Below are 21,424 nucleotides of genomic sequence, written 5' to 3' on the forward strand. Positions count from 1 at the left end.
ATCCTAAAGATTAACTGTTAGAACCAAAAAAATGCCAAGAGAAAAAGGAAATTAATTATGCTATTTGTCACAGTGTATATAAAAGTATCCTCAGTCAAAATAAACCTTTTTGTTCAGTTCCTTTAGTTTTCCTCTCGGGTCCCAGTAAGTAGTAGTAAGGGAGAAGCTATTCTGAGAGCATAAAGGAAATGTATTGGTGGGAAGGTTAATCTGAAGAAAGGCTTGTGTGACCTCTGGGCCTCAGGGATTTAGCGCAGGAAGTCTCCTATAGCAATGACATCCTCCTTCCTTCACCTAGCAGCTGAGCTGACGATTTCCTGCCTCTCACTCTCTTTCTTCTCATCAGCATAGAAAAAGAACACAGAGCAGTTTTTTATTTGTTGTCAGGAAGAAGGAATTAAAATGATACCATATATACAAACAGATTTTGAGGACTATTAAATTTTTTTTTAATCTTGGAAATAGGAACTACAGCACTGAAATGTTAATTGTTGCAATTTCCCTGGTTTGTCCTTTAATTAGCTATCATGTTTTATCTTATAGTTTGTGACTTTTTTCCACAAATTCTGTTCCATTATTTGGAATATACAAACTATATTTTATTCACTTCTTCTCTATAACAGTTACAGAATTGTCAACCACAACTTTCTTAAAAATGTAAGTGGTTGAGATATATATATATATATAGAGAGAGAGAGAGAGGTTATTAGTATATATTACAGTTATTAGTATATATTACATTAATATTAGTATTTAATACATATTCTAATATCATTTACTTAATTTGAATTTTTAAAAGTGTACGTTAATTTTTCCTACAGAACGTATTAAACAATTACATAAGAAACCATAACTATCACATCTCACTTCTGGTCTCGAGTCTTCCTGGATGTGTTTTATAAGCCAGCAAGTGACTTTCTATATACCCTCTCCTTAATTCCAGCTATTTTATGGGAGGTGATTACTTAAATTCCATCTTAGATGACCCATTAGGTGGAATCTGTGTCATTTCTTAATTTGGTTGAAAGTCCTTTAAGGAAATGAGTCCGTTTTCATAATAATTTAGCCTTCCTACTTTGGCAATAAACCTGTAGCATGCTTCAGGTTTATATACTCACTAATGATTGTGGTCACTAGTCAATGAAAAGAGGGAACTTGTCTTTCAGTGAGAGATGCTTTGTCTTTGTTACATTCTGCCATTTCAGGACTTGGTTATGGCAAGTTGATTAAACACTGTGATTACATTTTAATTTGAGTCTATCAATAAGTATACATAACCCTCAAATCCCCTGAAGCAAATTGTTGTTATCTACTGCCATCTAGCTAAGATAAAACACCTACTCCCTCCCGAAGAGGATATAAGGACCTATCCCTTACCTGTTAATTGAAATGACACAACTGTCAAGGCATAATATATTATTTCAAAGAGCTATATAGGGGAATGATTTCTTTCTTCAAGCAACTTTAACTGTTGATAAAACAAGCTTTTGTTTTAAATCAAATTTACATTGTCATTTCCGATTCTAATAGTAATTTTTCATTGTGAATCACCCTAATGCTGTGGTTTTTGACTGCTTTCCAAAAGGGTATTTTAAAATTCACAAATTACCTACATCAAATATTTAGTGATGAAACTGTGTTGCCGGTAAACATTTTGTGTGCATATATTGTGTTGATTTGTCACATAACACAGAAACAGATTTGAGACAAATTTTTTATTTAATTTTTAAAATCAGTTACAAATATATTTATATATGGGAGATACTCAATACAGATCTGTTGAAGGGCTAGAAACCAGCTTTCTAGAGCTCTCCAAATTCCAAAATGGCTCAGAAACAAGCTGTCAAGAACTGAAGACCCAGTGATGGATGTTTATGGTCAGTTCCCTTCATGATGAAAAAAGGAAGGTTTTGACTGGTAAGCAATATAAGGATAATTTTCACCTGTACACTTGGGAGAAGCATGGAGAAAGTGAAAAGAACAGAGATTAGCAGAAAACGCTTCAGAGCTGACTCATGGCAATTAGCCTTTGCAGTGAGAAGCAGCAAATGTTGGGTTGGCCCAAAAGTTCGTTCAGGTAACATCTTAGGGAAAAACCCGAACGGACATTTTGGCCAATCCAATATTTCAGTAGTAGTGATAGAGTTGCAAACTCCCATCCCCAAGAGACTGTCCTATATCAGTCACTTTTCCTAGATTAAGACACTGGAGGCGCTAAAGAAGAGGTTTTGGTGCTCAATAGTAATGGCTACTACTTACTGAGTACCAGATGTGTGCCAGGCACTTATTCTAATACACGCCTCAAGTTCTTTGTATCCTCACAACAACCCAGAGAGAGAGTTTCTGTTATTAGTCTCATTTTGCACATGACAACACTAAGACCTGGAGAGGTACAGTCAGTTACTTAAGATTAAACAGTAAGTGGAGGCCAGATTTGAGCCCAGGACTTTGCTTCATTCAGAGCGCACATTCGTAACCTACGGCCTCCTCTGATGAATTTGAGTTTGCATTAGGATGTTTTTCGTCTTTCTGCTAATGATCAGCTTGTTCAGAATATAAATATGAATACCATTCAGAGATGCCATGAGAAATTGATCTCTCATTAAGTGTGTACTCTCTTTACAGAAACAATGCATTTGTCCATTTGGTTCCATTTTATTAACAACTGAATATTAAGGGAAACAGATCTGTTGCCCAGCATCGCAACTGCAGAAATAACTCTTCTTCTAACAGGAAGCAAGAATTGTAGGCTTTTGAAAAGGCCCACCCATATTGCAATTAGACAGTCCTGCTACAAGGAAGTAATCAATTTTCGTATTAAAACAAGGCATGTAGTGTGAAAAAAGACAAAGCTCTATTCTATGTACTGTTTTGTTTAGATTGTTTTGCTTTGCTGTGCTCTCCATAGAGAAGGGATTGAAGTCATGTACAGCACTCAGTATAAAGTTGCTCATTAATTATCTACACATGGATGCTTACTATTTCAGGCAAATGATCTCTCAAAGAAATATGCTGCTCTTGATAGACAAACATACTTAATTAAGGACAAAGATGAAAGGACCTTTAAGGTACTATTCTAATCCCTTTCCCAATACACAGGATTATATAGTGTTGGTTCTGCAAAGACAGCTCCAAGTCAGCAAACAATTGCAGCATAATGTATACCATTCATTTCCTAATATAGATGCAATTCTTCTCAAACTTTTTCTTGTCCTTATAGATTCACCATTGTTCCATCCAGATATTGTTGAAGAGAGATACTAGAAACCTAGTGATTACAGTTAAGAGTCTAGTATCTAGAGGAGTAGATATCATCATGCCCTGAATTGTATTTCAAAAGAAGGATATTCCCTTTGGGAAGAGCTAATTATTTCAGTGACAACTCAGGGGACATTAGTAGTTAAAATGCAGACTATACCTTTCTGGAAGACACTGCCTATTTCTAAAACATGACCTGAAAGATGGCTGCTTTAGCCTTAGATTCACTGATAAATTTTGCAAGATAGCAGCTGTATCGTACTTTTCGTTTTGTTAGAATTTATTTCTCAATATTGAAAAAGAAGCAAATGTGAGCAAGATGCAAACTGGTATCAGTGACTCTCGTGAAAGCAAGCTCTGGGCCTCCGCTTTGCTGCTTGTTCCCCAAAACCACCTGAGTGCTTGCTGTCCTGTTACATCTCAGCCAACTCAAGAGCTGATGTTCACACTAATGTTCTTGAATTTTCATGAAATTATTTAATTGCATTTACTACTACTTGGGAAAGAAGAGGGGGAAAAAAAGTAGTTTATCTTTCTAAGGGATTCCATAGGGAAAAAAAACAGGTAAAGTATAAAGGTTCTTCCCTAGAACCAAGGAGTCAACCTTAGATGCCAAGGTTTTTTTCCTTTACTGTTATTTCATTAAATAAACACACACTCACGCACACATACACGTACAGAGAGACAAAGAGCTTTCTTGCTAAACATCATAATCAAGTTTAATAAACATTCCCTTCCAATTACCTTTTTCCTTCTTATCTTTTAGCTCCATCTTTTCCTTCTAATAAGAAGGCAGTAGCATAGGAAATAGATATTATTTGTCTTGCTGACAGAAGCTTCAGACAGAATACTTAGATTGCGATCTGTTATCAGTAGCGTTGTAACTCATTTCCAAAGTGGTTCTTTGAAAACATTAACTTTTATTCACACTCATGAGCCACATCTCTATTATTTAGAAAGATTTTAAAAACTAAGAATAAATATGACTAAACTCATAAACCGTTCTTTAAAAAACACCCCTTGGTAGACGAGGTCTAAAATAGGATTTGCCTCTCTTCTGCCCACCTCTGTAACTTTGCCTTTTAACATTGGAGTGGGCTGTTGTGAGGAATCCACGAAGTACATGAAACGTGGTATGTGGTTGACCTCCTCTTCAGTATATTCAGGAAGTTAGATTTAACCATCCTACTCATAAGGGCAAAGAATTCCTTGACTTAACCCTCAGATGCTTTTTAAAACCGAGTATCCAAAGGTAGCCCTATGACATTTGGCCAGTAGGACACTGGTCTCTGGGGTCACATTCTGACGTAGGAATATAGTGACGTGAGAAACTGACCCTTATTAGACAAACTAATTTCTTTCCTACTTTTTATTCCATTTTCTGTGTCTCAGAGGTTCATTTGAAGATTCTACAACCAGATTTTACACAGCATGTGTGGTAGAAGCTTTTGCCTATCTGCATTCCAAAGGAATCATTTACAGGGACCTCAAGCCAGAAAATCTCATCCTAGACCACCGAGGTTACGCCAAATTGGTCAGTGTGTTTCACACATGGTTTCTGCCCTGCACTTTAAAATACTGGCTAATGAACAGGCTGTAGCGTTACTGTTTTCAACTAACTATTCTTTCAAGTTATGTAAAGGTTATGAGAAATTAAATTGGCTAGGTTTTAATTAATAATGTGCTGGCAAAACATGCTTAAATAGGCTCGCGCTTGCTTGCATGTGTTCGTAGACCCAGAAAAGCTTCGTAGAAGTCCAAAGGGAATAGGTCATATGTGGAGAACCATGAATCATTATCTTAAAGAATACTGTAATGCTAATGGAAAAAAAGGGCTTGCTGGCAATGTTATCCAGGCCATGTTAGTAATAATATTAGTAATAATAAAACTGGCCAAGAGCTCTAAAGATCTACAGTAGAAGGGAAGTTCTCTTATTTTAAAATGTGTAACTTTTGTAGACTTTGGATCTTTCAGTGCCTGATTCTGTTTTTTAAATTTTTGGAATTTTTATTCAACCTATGATTTTCAAAGTAATCACATCAATGATAGTTAATTATTTGTATTCTCAACCAGTTGTTTTAGAAAAAAATGCTTTTCTGCATTTGAGCCTCCTGCTTCAAAAGTTTTCTAGAAACATGAAGAATACGTTTCGATTTTATCTCTTTGTTTTCCAAGGACAGAGTTATTGGTCCCATAGCTTTGTAACTCAGCTCCTTCAACAATAAAAATGGCTTCTCAATTAACACTAAGTGAATTGTCAACTTCATTAAGTCCAGGAGATATCTGGAAAATATGCCTGAGTAAAGGAGAAATTATTTGTTTATACCCCAACCTCCACTGGCATAAAAGAAGGAAAAATGGAAAGTATTTCCATAAAGAAAAGTTTGCCTTTATTTTCGGTGACGTGAATTTTATCCTATGTTAAAGTTTCAACTTTTCCTTTTGAAACTGAGCTTGAGCAGGGAGGCTTTGTTTGTTCGAAATATACAGAGGACTTCTTTTAGAAGACAGGACTACAATAGTTCAAATCTGTTTTTATTTTATTATCATCATCAGCATACGTCAACAAAGTAGCTTTTTGCTTTTAAGCTTAATCAAAAGTGGCTTGGAATATCTTGTTTTTTCTCTCTTTGTAAGGTTGATTTTGGCTTTGCAAAGAAAATAGGATTTGGAAAGAAAACATGGACTTTTTGTGGGACTCCAGAGTATGTAGCCCCAGAGATCATCCTGAACAAAGGCCATGACATTTCAGCCGACTATTGGTCACTGGGAATCCTAATGTATGAACTTCTGACTGGCAGGTATGGACATTGATAGAGAACTGCTGATAAAAATAGACCAGCAAACAGCTACACACTCCTGTCTTTGTCACTCTGGCGAGACCATCTTAAAGTACTTTCACCAGATCTTGTTACCATACTTTTTAATTAGTTATGCAGATAATCAGGAATTCATAAAGTAAAAACTAAAATGGGTCAGATGAGGGGAACAAACTCAACATCAACTCTCATTATTTATACATATGTGAATGTGGAATCATCTAGTGTCTTTCTGTGAGATCTCTGAGCCTAGTCATTTAGCCAGCAAGGAAGATGAAAGTCATATAAAAATATAGAGTCAACTATTTGTAGAAATAAGAGAACCTGTTAGCAATTGTTATATCTAAATGAGATGTAAATGCTTTGCAGATCTGTTGTGTAATAATATTGTAGTCTTCAACAACTTAAAAAAGGTACTGTGGATACGACCAGGTATAAAACGGACTATAAACTCAAGGAAAAGAGGAACAAATATGCCACCAAGCCCTGTGCTCAGGACAATAATTAAGAAGGTCATTATGAACTGAAGAGTTCAGAAGAAGGTTAAGTTTGTCCAGGGAGGCTTTTGAAGAGCGTAGGACTAGCTGGGCCTTGCAGGAGGAATACAGAGAGCAAAGTTCACTCCAGGCAGAAAGGCATGGCTTAAATAGAGGGGGAGTAGTGGGCAAAGACATGAAAAAGGTTCATGTTAAGAAATGATGGGAGATCCAAAAAGAGTCATCTTTCAAGAATCATGATTGCTGTACCTCAGTGTTTGGACTCCATCCAGAGAGGGACTCATGGAGGATTTTCTGGTAAAGGAGTGACATGTGTTGTGGTGTTTAAGGAAAACAAGCTGGCAGTAATGGGTAGAGCAAATTGGAAGAGGGATGGGGAGGCTAGTTTGAAGATAATTCCCATAATTCAGATCTAAGAAGAAGCATGCAGTGGAATGTGAAAGAATTACTTAAGAGAACTTAGTAGCTACAGTGAAAATGAGAGGAAGATGGGACTTTCAGTCTCATGGTTATTTGTGCGGATTCAGTGAATCTATTAAGCAATGAGAAAGTCTAGAACATAGGAAGCACTCCATTGATGCTAACACCTACTACTAGTACTACCATTGCCAGGAACAGTTATGTGGTGGTTTTTATTTCACTTGGAGACATTTTGAATTTATTTATTTATTTATGGCTGCATTGAGTCTTCGTTGCTGCACACGGGCTTTCTCTAGTTGCAGAGAGTGGGGGCTCTTTGTTGTGGTGCACAGGCTTCTCATTACGGTGGCCTCTTCTGTTGCGGAGCACGGGCTCTAGGCTCATGGGCTTCAGTAGTTGTGGCGCACGGGCTTAGCTACTCCACAGCACGTGGGATCTTCCCAGACCAGGGCTCGAACCTGTGTCCCCTGCACTGGCAGGCAGACTCTCAACCACTGTGCCACCAGGGAAGCCCAGTTGTGGACATTTTATACCATTACTCTTGAAACATCTTATGTTGACTTCAAATTAATAAACCTCGTTGGTGTTTTCTGTTAACTTTAGATGAAAGATACATAGGCAAAGGCAGTTAAATACCACAGGAGAAATGATTCAGAGAAACATGGGAAGAGTTCAAATTGTTATCTAGAATTTCTTTGCAGCTGTTGAAAGCATGATCTCTTTAAAAAAGTAACTTCAACAAATGTCTGTAAGTGTTCACAGATGAAAATTAGTAAACTTGCAGATCTCAAGAACAGTACAAAGCTGAAAATCATATTATAAGCAACAGAAAAACAGAATAGCAATTAAAAACCCAGCCAGGAAGGTAGTAGATAGACCTCAGGAAAAAAGAAAAAAGGATATAGAAATTATTACAGAAAGAAGATACAGAAGTCCAAGGAAATAGGAAAAACAACTATGTATATGAAGAGACGATTACAAGTGGGATAGAAAACATACTCAATTACATGATAGAAAATTCATGACATAGACCAGTCACAGATGGTCTCAGTGGATCATTTCGATCAACAGTAACCATGGGGAAACAGAGTCATAACACCACCATGTGTCCTAGTGCAATTTCCTAGCTTCAATGATAAGGAATAATTATATAGTCTCTAAGCTACAAAAGCATGTCATATATGATGATGGGAGTGAGGAGGATTAGAATTCAAGTTGTTGGCCTCAACCTCCTCTATAGCACCTTTAATGCCAAAAGATAGAATATTAAGAACTATGTAGTTCTGAGAGAGACAGAGTACAACTCAACTAATTTATACAAAATTAAGTTATTCTTAAATTATTCTTAAAATATAAAGACAACATATAAAGTGTGTACCCCAGGGCTTCCCTGGTGGCACAGTGGTTGGGAGTCCGCCTGTCGATGCAAGGGACACGGGTTCGTGCCCCGGTCCGGGAAGATCCCACATGCCGCGGAGCCTGGGCGTCCGGAGCCTGTGCTCCGCAGCAGGAGAGGCCACAACAGTGAGAGGCCTGCATACCGCATATTAAAAAAAAGCACTTAAAGTGTCAACCCCAGGGCTTTCTTAGAAACACTACTGTATGACCAAGTCAACTAAGAGATGAATGAAAATAAATTTGGTTATTGAGCAGAATGGAAATGTTATAGTCTTTGGCAATTTTAAAAGTTAAGCTGGGAGAGAGAAGGTAGGAATGACTATAGGAATACTTATTGCTCATAATTCACAACTAGGATTACAATTGAATTATGTCGTTATAAAAAAGAAAACTCCGAAGTGTTTAAAATATTTTTTCTTTAAAATTTATTGGAGTATAGTTGATTTACAGTGTTGTGTGTCAGTTTCAGGTGTACAGCAAAGTGATTCAGTTATACATATAGCTATTCTTTAGATTCTTTTCCCATATAGGTTATTACAGAATATTGAGTAGAGTTCCCTCTGCTATACAGTAGGTCCTTGTTGGTTACCTATCTTATGTAGAGTAGCATGTGTGTATTCATCCCTCCCTGCTACGTTTCCCCTTTGGTAACCATATGTTTGTTTTTGATATCTGTAACTGTTTGTTTTGTAAATAAGTTCATTTGCTTTTTTTAAATTAGATTCCACATATGAGTGATATATGATATTTGTCTTTCTCTGGCTAACTTCACTCAGTGTGATAATCTCTAGGGCCATCCATGGTGCTGCAGATGGCATTATTTCATTCTTTTATTATGGCTGAGTAATATTCTACTGTATATATGTACCACCCCTTCTTTATCCACTCCTTCACTGATGGACAATAAGGTTGCTTCCACGTCTTGCCTATTGTAAACAGTGCTGCTGTGAACATTGTATCATGTTTTTCTCCAGATGTGTATGCCGAGGAGTAGGATTGCTGGGTCATATGGTAGCTCTATTTTTAGTTTTTTAAGGAACCTCCATAGTGGCTGTACCAATTTACATTCCCACCAACAGTGCAGGGAGGGTTCCCTTTTCCCCACACCCTCTCCAGCACTTATTATCTGTAGACTTTTTCATGATGGCTATTCTGACCAGGGGAGGTGATACCTCACTGTAGTTTTGATTTGCATTTCTCTGATAATTAGCGATGTTGAGCATCTTTTCATGTGCTTTTTGGCCACCTGTATGTCTTTTTTGGAGAAATGTCTATGTAGGTCTTCCACCCACTTTTTGATGGGGTTTTTTGATAGAGAGTAATCCCTTGTTGGTTGCTTCATTTGCAAATATTCTGTGGGTTGTCTTTTCGTTTTGTTTATGGTTTCCCTTTGCAAAAGCTTTTTAATTAGGTCCCATTTGTTTGTGTTTTTAATTTCTAGGAGGTGGATCCAAAAAGATTGCTGTGATTTATGTCCAAAAGAGTGTTCTTCCTATGTTTTCCTCTAGGAGTTTTATAGTATCAGCCTTATATTTAGGTCTTTGATCCATTTTGAGTTTTTGTGTTAGGGAGTGTTCTAATTTCGTTCTTTTACATGTAGCTGTCCAGTTTTCCCAGCACCACTTATTGAAGAGACTGTCTTTTCTCGCCTCCTTTGTTGTAGATTAATTGACCAGAGGTGCATGGGTATACTTCTGGGCAAAAACATTTTTTAATGTTGTTGGTGAAGAAGCACATATTGAAGTTAACTTCAAGTAAAATTAAATTGAATACTTTGTATTTCCACATATTGCCTGAATATCTTGGCCAGAACACGCATGGCTTGCAAAAACCACAAAAGTCACCTTTAATAAAATTATGTTAGAAAGAACAAAAATCAATGCAAAAATATAAATTAGAACCAACATTAAGTTGATAACAAGAAAAACCAAGATGTGGTGGTTCTTCAAAGTGAAAATAAAAACTGGCAAATTAACTTGAGAGTAGAGAGAATATTCAATCATAGCATTATGTAAAGAGAAAATTCTTAGAATACTAAATAGAATTGGATGGTAATACATTATAAAGAGTGGTTTAACGTGACAGTTAATGAGAAATAGAAAGTACTTGTTACAGAAAATAGGGACAAAACCTTAATGCACACAGCCCTTTTTAAGCAATTCATTGTTTTCAACTTTCTCAATAGAAGGAAATATTTGAACTGCTAATTTTATGGATAGACAAAAAATAATCCAGAAAACGTCTTCCCCCAAGCAACATGAACGAGCCCTATATAAGGAGATTAATTAATTCCAAAGAAATCAGCTGTCAAGGCACATCATAACCTCCCTTCTGAACTGTGGGAAAGTTGATGGAAGGAGCTGACTTTAGTCACATCTGTATTCCCTGAGCCTGGCACAAAGCCACAGTCCAAGGATGGATAGGTAAATAACCCAACAGATCTGGCTTATGAGGGACTGGGTATCACATCCTTTCTAACAAAGAGGATGTCTTGCATTAGGTTATCTGAGGATGGATAAAGAGGGAGAAAAGGATAGGAAGAGCACTGTTCTGTAGAAGCATTAGTTCAACAAATATTTACTGACCACTTACTATGTGTTAGGCATTCCACCAGACTCTGGGAATACCAGCAGGGACTGGAAGGGAAGACAGACATAAAACAAATACTCATCAAAATGAAGTAGTTACCAAGTATAGTAAGTGGCATACAGGGTTCTATAAGAGTGTAACAGGTGAATCTAACTTAGACTAAAGTTTAAATTCCAGCATTAGATTGATTAGATTATTACATTAGGTTTGTTGGTTGATAATGTTTATATGATTCGTTACATTTGGGTGATCAGAGCAGGCCTTTTTGAGATAAGTGAGGCATTAGCCAGGAGGCCTGGGAAGTACCTAACAGTGCCCTGAGGTGGGAGAGTGCTGGGTACTTCAGAGGAGCAGAGAAAGGCTGGTCTACCTGGATCCCAGGGAGTGAGCACGGTAATGGCAGGAGATGGGGTCATACCAGTGATGTTCTTGTAGCCCATTCTAATGATGTTGGACTTCATCCCAAGTGTAATCAGTGAGCTGATAAGTCACCTGCACTGAAAAGAAATGAGGGGCACAGTGGACACACTTGACCCATTTATGGGTTTTGCTAAACAATTTGCTTGGAAACATTTCCACACTGTTTTGCCATTAATCAAGTTTCATTTCACTATTAATATATGTCCCCGGGGCTTCCCTGGTGGTGCAGTGGTTGAGAGTCCGCTTGCGGATGCGGGGGACATGGGTTCGTGCCCCGGTCCGGGAGGATCCCACATGCCGCGGAGCGGCTGGGCCCGTGAGCCATGGCCGCTGAGCCTGCGCGTCCGGAGCCTGTGCTCCGCAACGGGAGAGGCCACAGCAGTGAGAGGCCCGCGTACCGCAAAAAACAAAAAAAAAACAATATATGTCCCCAAATAAGAACTGTCATTTGTGGAGTTATAACAATAAGTGTTCTTATTTAGAAAACCAAGTACTATCTCTTTTCATGTCTCTCATTCTTGCAGCCCACCTTTCTCAGGCCCAGATCCTATGAAAACCTATAACATCATATTGAGGGGGATTGACATGATAGAATTTCCAAAGAAGATTGCCAAAAATGCTGCTAATTTAATTAAAAAACTATGCAGGTAAGCATTTCAACCACATTATTTTTTAAAGGATCATAATATGGAAACAATTAGATTCCTTAACAATTATTTTATTTTTAGGGATAATCCATCAGAAAGATTAGGGAATTTGAAAAATGGAGTGAAAGACATTCAAAAGCACAAGTAAGTGTTCTTTCCTTATAACTTTAGGTTTGAGAGTTCAGAAAGTATTTTCCCAGGCTGATGTTTTTAAGGTAGTGGTTGTATATAACTGATGCAATTAATTAGTCTATGGGAATATCCAAGGAGACATGTAGACTAGTTAGCCTTGTTATTTAAGACCTTTCGAGTTGCGTCTCTGGGACTTTATTTAGACACATCTGACCCTCTGACATTCTAAACAACAGATTCACTGACTTTAGTTTTTCCTGACTCAAACTAACTAGCACTTTTCCTCTTGAGCATGAAGAAGAAATACATATTTTTAATCCTGGAATTCTCTTCTCTACCAGAATATTAAAAACAAAAGTACTCCACCATCTATCATGCCTCATTTCCTTGACTCAACCTAAAATATACTTTTCCAACCATTTCCTAGTTAAGAGTACAGTCTTTTTTCCCTGTCATAGCATCTATTTTTTTTTTCCAAGCAATAGTAGCATCTTGAATATCAGACCTTATCCATGTTGACTGGATGTATCTGAAGCTAAACTAAGACCATATTGGTTTTTCCCTATTAGTCTGTTTCTGTAACATGCACAGGAGATTCACATATCTACCAAGAGGAATGTGTTTACCCTATGAATGTCTAAAAGGCCTGCCAGGAATTTGGTGTAAGCATTTGTGAATGATGAAACCTTTCAAAGACAACAACAACAACAAACCTTCTGTGATATTTGGCCCCCATTTCTACAGAAAAGCCATACGCAAAATACCTTTATTCTACCAAAAAGAAAAAAGAAAGAAAATGGGATACTTAGAGACCAAGACAGTGATGTGAACAGGTTAATTAACTGAGGCTGCCCACTGAATCAGTGACAAAGATGGAAAGATAATTTTCTGTCCTGACAATTCATGCCCTGATTCTACCTTCTTAAAATAAATCTCCTGTAGGGCCCAGCATATTATGACATTTATTAAGTTATAATGATTGTGTAGGAACAAGGTCCGAGAGACATTATGACTGAAATTACTAGAATAAAAAGGAGTTGCTTTCTAATTAGTGTCTAAAATTTTCACAATTAGATTTTTTTAAAAATATGCATTCCATTTAATAAGCTAATATTTAAAAACATGCAGTTAAATTGAAAATGTTTGCCTGTTTTCCATCAGTCATGGACATCATATATAGGTTGCAATGCGAAGACTTCAGCTGAGGTAAAATGTGTTTAACTGTCTACTTCTTTTCCTTTCTTAGATGGTTTGAGGGCTTTAATTGGGAAGGCTTAAGAAAAGGCACCTTGACACCTCCTATAATACCAAGTGTAAGTAGACTTTCCAGCTTGTACTAGTGTGACACACGTGAAGGTGTTTGTCAGTCATCAAAGGTCTGCTATTTTTACATTTTTATCCTATGATCAGATTAGAAACTATAGGAGAAATACCAGATTAAAATAGTGACATCTTCTAAAATCCAAGCTTAAAAACGGTGTTAAATATTGACAGAAGAGTATCATGAATCTTTTTTTCCTCGTAATATAAAACCTTTATACATCTTTGCCCAAGAATATATTCACCTTATTTAGTCATATTCATGAATTACCACCAAAACTATGTACACTGTTTTAAATTTCTGCACATACATCTTCTCTCTATACAAGATGCCATAAGTTCTTAACAATTTAGTGTGTACTTGAGTATACTTGGTGTGAGTTAGGATTATCTGCTATTGTTACCTTCTGTTTATGATTTCAGTTCACTCTCCACCATGCTCTGTCTCCAAGAGTCCAACCCAAATGGACCACAACAAAACATTCACGGCCCTTTGGTTTCCTGTTGGGTGTGGTCAACAGTCCAGCAATCAGTTTCAACAGCTTTCAATTCCTGGCCTATATTGTCTCACTTACGCCCCACATAGCTCCTCTTCCCCTGCCCACATAGTACTCTGAAGCACTCCTAAGCACAATGGTGTTCTTTTAAATTCTCTTTTCTTAACACATTAGGTGTTTTGTTAAACTGCTAATCCACTAAGTCAACTAAGTGTTTACACGCTATTAACCTGAAATAGATTTCAATTGACTGCATTTATAGATACAATACTATATCTAGCTAATAAAATGTGATGTGTCTCAACTAAGGAGGAGAGGGCTGCTTTGCAGTCCTGAACCTTTCATTTATATACTTCCTTTTTCTGGGACTAATTTAAGATCACTTCTTCTACAGAAATATTTTTCCTACTTCTAAGATTTATTTCTACACTAATATTTATGTTTATTCACAAAGCAAATTACAGATGCTAACTGCATTCATAAAGTTTTACTTTTAGAACAAGAACAGTATAAGAAACTTGAAGAGGTAAATATTAAGTCTAAATTATCCTAACTTATATTTACCAGGGGTCTCCTTTTATGCAATCAGTAGTGTTAAATTATATGGGGGAAATATATATATATATATATATATATATAAAATAGAATATGAGGTCCTAAATATTATAGAATATAAGGGAAATTAAAGTGTTTCTTTACTGCTTTTACTCATGCTCTGCAGATTGGACTTTGCCCAGTAAACTTGTAAGAGTTTTTGCTTAAGGTTAGAAAGGGCTTTTTATCATACTTAGAATAAATACACGGAAATCCTTAAGATGACTTCTGCCTATTTCTCATTTCACTCCCCTCCTCTTTTATACAGTAGCCAAATTGACCTCTTTTAGATACTTCATAGCATGGAGCTCTCTCTTTCTCACCTCAGGACCTTTGCATGTGCTATATACCCTCTTTATGGAAACCATTAATTCTTAGGTTTAATACTTTTTCCACAATCACTCTTTTTTACTCATGACACCTTGTACTTTTTCTTCATAGCACTAACCAAAGTTTATAATTATCTACAGCTGTAATTATTTGTTTGAATCACACAATTTATTCTTTCCTAGAGTGTAAACTCCATGAGGGCAAGAGCCATGTCTATTTTTATTCACCACTATAACCCCCAATACAAAGGACAAACCTGCTCATGGTAGACATTCCAAAAATAGCCATTGAATACAGACTGAATAAAGAATGTTTTAAAAATCTAGCTTGGAAGGCCCCTAAAAAAAAAATCAGAAAATTTTACCGTTCGTTCTCTTGTTCGCAGGTCGCATCACCCACAGACACAAGCAATTTTGACAGTTTCCCTGAGGACAATGACGAACCACCACCTGACGACAACTCAGGATGGGACGTAGACTTCTAATGTATTTCCCTTACCTGCTTCTGCCTTGCTGAAGACAGCTTTTTCTGAGACACAGCTGCCAGCAAACCTGAAAGAAAGAGAGAAGATTAGTGCTCGGGGTCACCATGATGCCTTTGATCGATGCTGCTCCAGTAACTACAGTGGCATTAGGACTTATTGCTTAGATGACAATAGTGCTCTTTACATGTTTTCTGTTTGAACCTAAAAATAGCAGTTGACATGGTGGTCCTGAAGCAAAGCCTTTCACCAGTAAAGAAATGTTTTCTATTGTTGCAATGACCTTGCTTTGCTCTGATTATAATTTGAAAGACTGTAAGAAACACTTCAAAGAGAGTCAGTACCTTGCTAGAATTATCAATAAGATCAAAAAATAATATATTGGGTACGATAGATTAGATTACTGTGGTACAAAAACTGGACTCTTCCCTTTCTTCAAGTGAGGGTTGTAGACTCTGTTACTGCAAGCTGGTGTAAATACCGTATACAAGAGGACCACACATCTGCTGGTCACAGAGTTCATGTCAAACCAGTGCTAGAAGTTTCATGATTTTCTTTCCCAGCAGTGCTGATGACGAGACTGAATGTTACCTTTCCTTTCTGACAGATTTTAAAAACTGATATGATCAAAGCACAACTGCTATGGAGTCTGCAGAGAAGTCTCATAGCAGGTATATATGTGTTTTCACAGAGGACTGAAGAACACAACATGCATGATATTTGTTTCTTTTTGATAAATTGGCATGACAGAGTGGGACAAAAGCAATTCACAAACCATTTCATATTTTTTTAAATAGCGTGCTTAAAGATGGTCCTGGAAATAAATGACTAGCAGCCAACTGGTTTTTATTTATCTCACACACCCTCAAACTGAGGCTTAAAATATTCCCTTTTATAAAAATAAACCCTTAGGGTAGGGTAGGGTGGGGTGGGTTGGAGAGGGATGAAGATCCACCCAAAAAAAAAAAAAAAACTATATATAGGTGCTATGTATATCTTTCATCTGTAAATGTCAGTGTCTAAACAGACAACACAAATTCTAATCATTACATGTGTAGCCAGAGAATCAAGCATTTTCACTAAATTTATCAAACCAAACTTCTGTCAGATTTCACTCATACGACATAGTCTAGGGTTGAGGGAGACACAGCACAGTCTAGGGTTGAGGGAGAAAGGTGACAAAAAATATATTTGAACTAGCTTCTTGTCTTAGGCCTGAACCAAGAAAAGAAAGCAAGCACAAAATCATTAAGATTCACCCGATGAGAACCCTTACCTATGTGAGGTCAGGGAACAAGACAAGAACCTGGGCAGGTGTGATGACCTTTTTGTCAATGGGCAAGGAGTCTATTAGCATGTGAAAGGAGGAAAGGAGTAGAAACAGGAACCCGATTTCTTAAAAGTAAATTGGAGCTAAGTAGAACAGAAATACTACAATTCTGAAAATATCAGACTAGCTAAGAAAGACCAGATTTGAAATATCGAATTGATTTGCTTTTTCACATGGGGAAAAGCTGGCAGGCCAGTTGACAATTACTAGCTGTCAAAAGTAGCACAGCCATTTGGAGCTTTTCCTGGACAAGTAGCATTGTACCTCCTTAGACAAATGTATAATTTTATGAGCTGTCATCCTGATTTGGAACTGTATATGAACATGGCATATTAAACAGAGGTTTGATCTTTTCCCGTAGAGAGTGTTTAAAAAGTCAATCAAATATAGACAGTTCTGCAAAACATATGTCCACCGAGATTATATAGTATCCAAGAAGGCATATATTATGATTTTTGTTTGAATTTTTCATACCAAGACTACTTTAGAATATGATATGTTATCAAAATATAAAAATCTAAGAAACATTTGGAAAATAAGAGTATTAAGGGCATATTATATATAATTAGAATAAATTTAAATGAAATTTTGATCCTAAGATATTATTATTATTCTTGTATTATCGGATTTTTCCCTCCCTGTTTCTCAAAATTGAACTATTCCTCAAAATACTCAACTTCTTCTACAGATATTAGAAGATAAAATTAAACATATCAAGTTAAAATCCAGCTATGAATGCTACTTCAGAAGTTTAATATTGCTTTTAATTGGGCTTTTAAAAATATAATTTCAATGTTATTAGTCAACGTTCAGTGATTTTTTTAAAGACAGTGGTGTAGGCGTGCTAAAGGTTTGCTAGAATATTAAATTCACCTAGTCATTTTAAGTAAGAGAATCTTCTCCTGCAACTTTTTAAATATTCCAATAGCCCCAGAGATTAGCACTTACTGTGGATTTGGAACTATGGTTCAAGTCTAAGACAACCAATATGTACAAGTTCTATAGAAAATGAAGAAGCAGCATTCAGCATAATGTAACTGTAGGTCATTTCTCCCACTTGTTAATGCATCTTTGTTCATTTCACCTGTGGCATTACATTAGGATGTCTAAAGCAATCACCAATAAAGGTGAACTACATCTTTCAAGAATTACTAAGAGAAAACATTCATCTAATTTTCAACATTGAATTTTAAGGATTTAAATCTGTCTTAATGAAGACACTAGGGCTAAAATTCATGGTCAGCTTCATAAAAAGCACATCTCACTTTATTTCTGAATTTTTCATGCCCCCTCTATTTTCTTCCAATAAAGAACATCCAGATAAGTTAGAATAGCGCCAACTTGTTTGATTTGTTAACTGACTTTCTTGTTAATACTTCAAGTATGGGAAATAAGGGCTTTCTGTGTGTCTTGACTCACAGGAAAACTGAAAACTGCCAAGGAAAGGAGCAATGTAACACCTGAGATAGATTGAATACATTAGGGAAAGTGATTTCTGGAAATTTGCTAGGAATGATATTTGTTTGTCCCTTCTTTGTAATTAATATAGGAATCAGATCTATGTGGCATTTAAAACAAATTTATTTTGATTATATTCTTTACAAATCATAACTTTTACTTAAAATTATGGGATATGCATGTGAATCACACATGTATAATATATAAATTCAACTACTGAATTTTTCTTGTCTCATTTCTAAAAGACTGAACTGATGGTGAACTTAAATTTAAAGAAGTCAGCTACTGCACCGAAAATAAGGATATTAGAGCTGATTTCATACAGTAGAGGTGATTTGTGCATTATCCATTACAATGTTTTCTTTCACAGTAGGACCACAGACAAATATTTATGTAAATAGGTATTTCTGTGTGATATTTTGTGGTACATGTAACTTTTTTTAGTGTTTCACAGCATTATTATTTCATTTAATTTGTACTGAATAATGTTTTTAGGTCCAAGTAGACTTGAATTAATGTCATAATTGTCAGTATTATTGAAAATTATGTCAACTGTACTGTTTATCCATCTGTCCCATAGTTTAGAACATGACCTGGCTATCTGGCATTGTTGCAAGTGCCTTAAATTCATGGCATCCTATTAAAAAAACAAATTTGGTGTTATGCTGCATGACAAAGACAAACACACCTCAAAATGTTGTCCTTTCTTAGCTTGCTGCGTTTTACAGTTCTTTCTGCTAACAATTTATAAGCCTTTATTACATAATATTGATGAATTACAGAAATGATGAAGTTGTTCTCTTATTTCTGTTAAACGTACCAGAGCTGTGTATCTGTTAATGAGATACAGCGTCATTTCTGTGAAATGTATAAATGTATGTGCAGGTCAAATTAATATATGACATACTATCAGTCTGTATACAGGTATTCCTGTTTTGCTAAGCTGTGCAGATTCAGTTAAAAAAAAATAAGTGCAGTCAAGTTCTAAAATATCTCATTTTTTAGACTCCATTAACAACAGTACAACTCAAAAGAAAAATTGGAAAATGACTGCTAGCCAAGCCTCGTCACGAAACCAATGATGAAAAAGTACCTTGGTGCACCAGTCAACAAAACAGGATGCTTCCTCTGAGTTCTTGTATATGCAAATCACTTATAAGGCAAGTTTTCAACAGACCTAGAAAGCTAAACATTGAAGGTGTGTTGTTAGCCCTCCTCTTATCTGCCCCTGCATCAACGGACAGAGCTCTGGGACCTTGACAGTGACTCAGAGGTTTGGACTTTCCAAGTATAGGGACATTTCTTGAAGTGTCATCTATCAAATTTATTTCAATGTATGATGTTTTTACAACTGCTCAGTTCTTTTGTATTCTTACAGCTATGGTTATTTGATTGTCCTCTTACAATTCGTTCTACATGAAAGAGTCCTTTGTTAGTCAGAATGCAACAACTGTCATCAAATGGTCACTGACCACTTGCACTCTTTTGATGTAGATTAAACACTTTTTCATAAACTTAACCTGCTTTGATTTGCTCTGTATTTTTCCTGCAGCTGTAATTGCCGAGTGCCTGTTGTATACTTTATAGAGTTGAAATAAAAAAATAATTACTTTTGAAATTAGTTGATGTTTAATTTCAAACAAGATTTTAGGATAGAATTAATATATTAGAATTGAAATACCATATAGTGCTATTGTAGAATGTCACTATAACAATGTAGAAAATACTTATAACCCAAGTATCCATCATAAAATGATGTGTTATCATCTAATATAAAACTAGTCCAACAAATCAGCTTAAAGAATTCAACAGGGTTACATTAGGCCATCCAGTGTGAAGAGCCACACGAACCTGAAAATTAGCAGTTTTCTGTATGCAACTACCACACCACCACCATCACCACTACTACCACTCACTCCTTTCTGGGCTACCCCTAGCCAAACTCTGAACTAGGCACACCGTCAAAGGGGCAACATACAAGAATACAAGACATGCTAGGAGGGAATTATTTAATATGAAAAGTAACTTCATGAATCTTTGTCTAAGGTTTGTTCACCTAATCCCTCTGTTAAACTTCACATGCATAAAGAATATATATTTAGAGAACAATAAGATTGCGACAAACTCAACTCTCCAAAGCCCTGGTGAACATATTGTTGCTACATCCCTTTGCTCCTCACTGCAGTGAATGGTACACAACTTAAAAACTGGCTACAACATAAAGATCCCCTTAATCTAACTGCATTTGTCTTGTTGACATCACATTGCCAGTGACGGTGAATTGAAACCCCTTTTTAATGAAAACTAGAAATTCAATTTGGTTAGCTTTCTCAGACAGAGCCAATAAAATAACCTTAAAAAGTATTATGTCACATAGCAATCCAATAATTTCATTTTTCCTACAAACAGAACTGAACTGTAAGTTTTTAGTATTTGTCCTTTAAGTTCTGTTATTTTCACACCCTTGATCTAAGAACCGTCTTCTTTGATCCCAGGTTATTTTTTTTTGTACTAATCACACAGTTTTTGCAGAGGTACACAGATCAATCCTCATGATCATTAGTGGGGTTGGGGGGGGAAGATGGTGAGGATGTTGCATCCATGCCACTGTCACATCTTGTGCATGTTAATTGCAATTGAAGTAAATCACTGAACACTTACTTGACTATGACAATAGGAATCAATACTAAATTTGAGATGAATGAATTGGTAGCACGATCGTCCAAGTTGATCACGTTATGCTTGCAGACCTACCCTGAGATTCCCAGTTATAACCCTGAAAGTGTTATGCACATAATATAGGACAGCCACAATGCTAATGTTCTTTTCCAGAGTCCTATTTACAGTTCTCTTCTGTATTTCATATTTCTCCTTTCTAATTCAAAAGGCCTATAAATTAATAAAATAGTAATGTTTACCTCCGACAACTGTTTTTCACCCAAGGTGAGTCTATGAAGCAAAAGACAAGTCCATCACATGCCAATTAGCAAAGCCAAAAAGGTTACGTCTCAACCTCATGGGAAAAGGAAAAAAAAAAGGAAGAAGGGAAAAACCAAGGCCACAAGCCACAAAGTCTGGCCATGGATTTCATAAAACTTAAGGGACAGGCTCAAAGTATATGTTCTAGAACAATGTTTTCCAAACATCAATGTCGTAAAATGTCTGTAGAAAATATGGTAAAAACATAGATTCCCAGCATCATCTACAGCTATTTTCAGGTACAGTCCAGAAAT

General features: G+C 36.4%; 1 protein-coding gene and 1 long non-coding RNA gene across 11 annotated transcripts in view; one reads left to right on the forward strand and one right to left on the reverse strand.

The window, feature by feature from the left end:
* PRKG1 (protein kinase cGMP-dependent 1) overlaps positions 1–19,754 on the forward strand; it is a 1,402,246-nt gene extending 1,382,492 nt beyond the window's left edge. For all 9 annotated transcript variants that reach the window (XM_079899910.1, XM_079899911.1, XM_079899912.1 and 6 more), the window contains 6 exons: positions 4,651–4,792; positions 5,897–6,060; positions 11,927–12,049; positions 12,131–12,193; positions 13,428–13,494; positions 15,308–19,754. In XM_079899910.1, coding sequence (XP_079756036.1) covers positions 4,651–4,792; positions 5,897–6,060; positions 11,927–12,049; positions 12,131–12,193; positions 13,428–13,494; positions 15,308–15,406 — 658 coding nt within the window. In that variant the 3' untranslated portion in view covers positions 15,407–19,754. The remainder of the gene's footprint in view (positions 1–4,650; positions 4,793–5,896; positions 6,061–11,926; positions 12,050–12,130; positions 12,194–13,427; positions 13,495–15,307) is intronic.
* LOC307175074 overlaps positions 10,329–21,424 on the reverse strand; it is a 71,577-nt gene continuing 60,481 nt past the window's right edge. Inside the window, exons 2-5 of one of the 2 annotated variants that reach the window (XR_013824244.1) lie at positions 15,421–15,473; positions 13,906–14,002; positions 11,401–11,479; positions 10,329–11,029 (exon numbers count right to left, since the gene is read on the reverse strand). This is a non-coding gene — a long non-coding RNA (uncharacterized lncRNA). Of the gene's footprint in view, positions 11,030–11,171; positions 11,480–13,905; positions 14,003–15,420; positions 15,474–21,424 lie in introns of those variants that run through there. The other variant, XR_013824245.1, reaches the window with a different exon arrangement.

Source organism: Stenella coeruleoalba (assembly GCF_951394435.1).
Source record: "Stenella coeruleoalba genome assembly, chromosome: 16".
In the NCBI taxonomy this organism is placed as follows: Eukaryota; Metazoa; Chordata; class Mammalia; order Artiodactyla; family Delphinidae; genus Stenella; species Stenella coeruleoalba.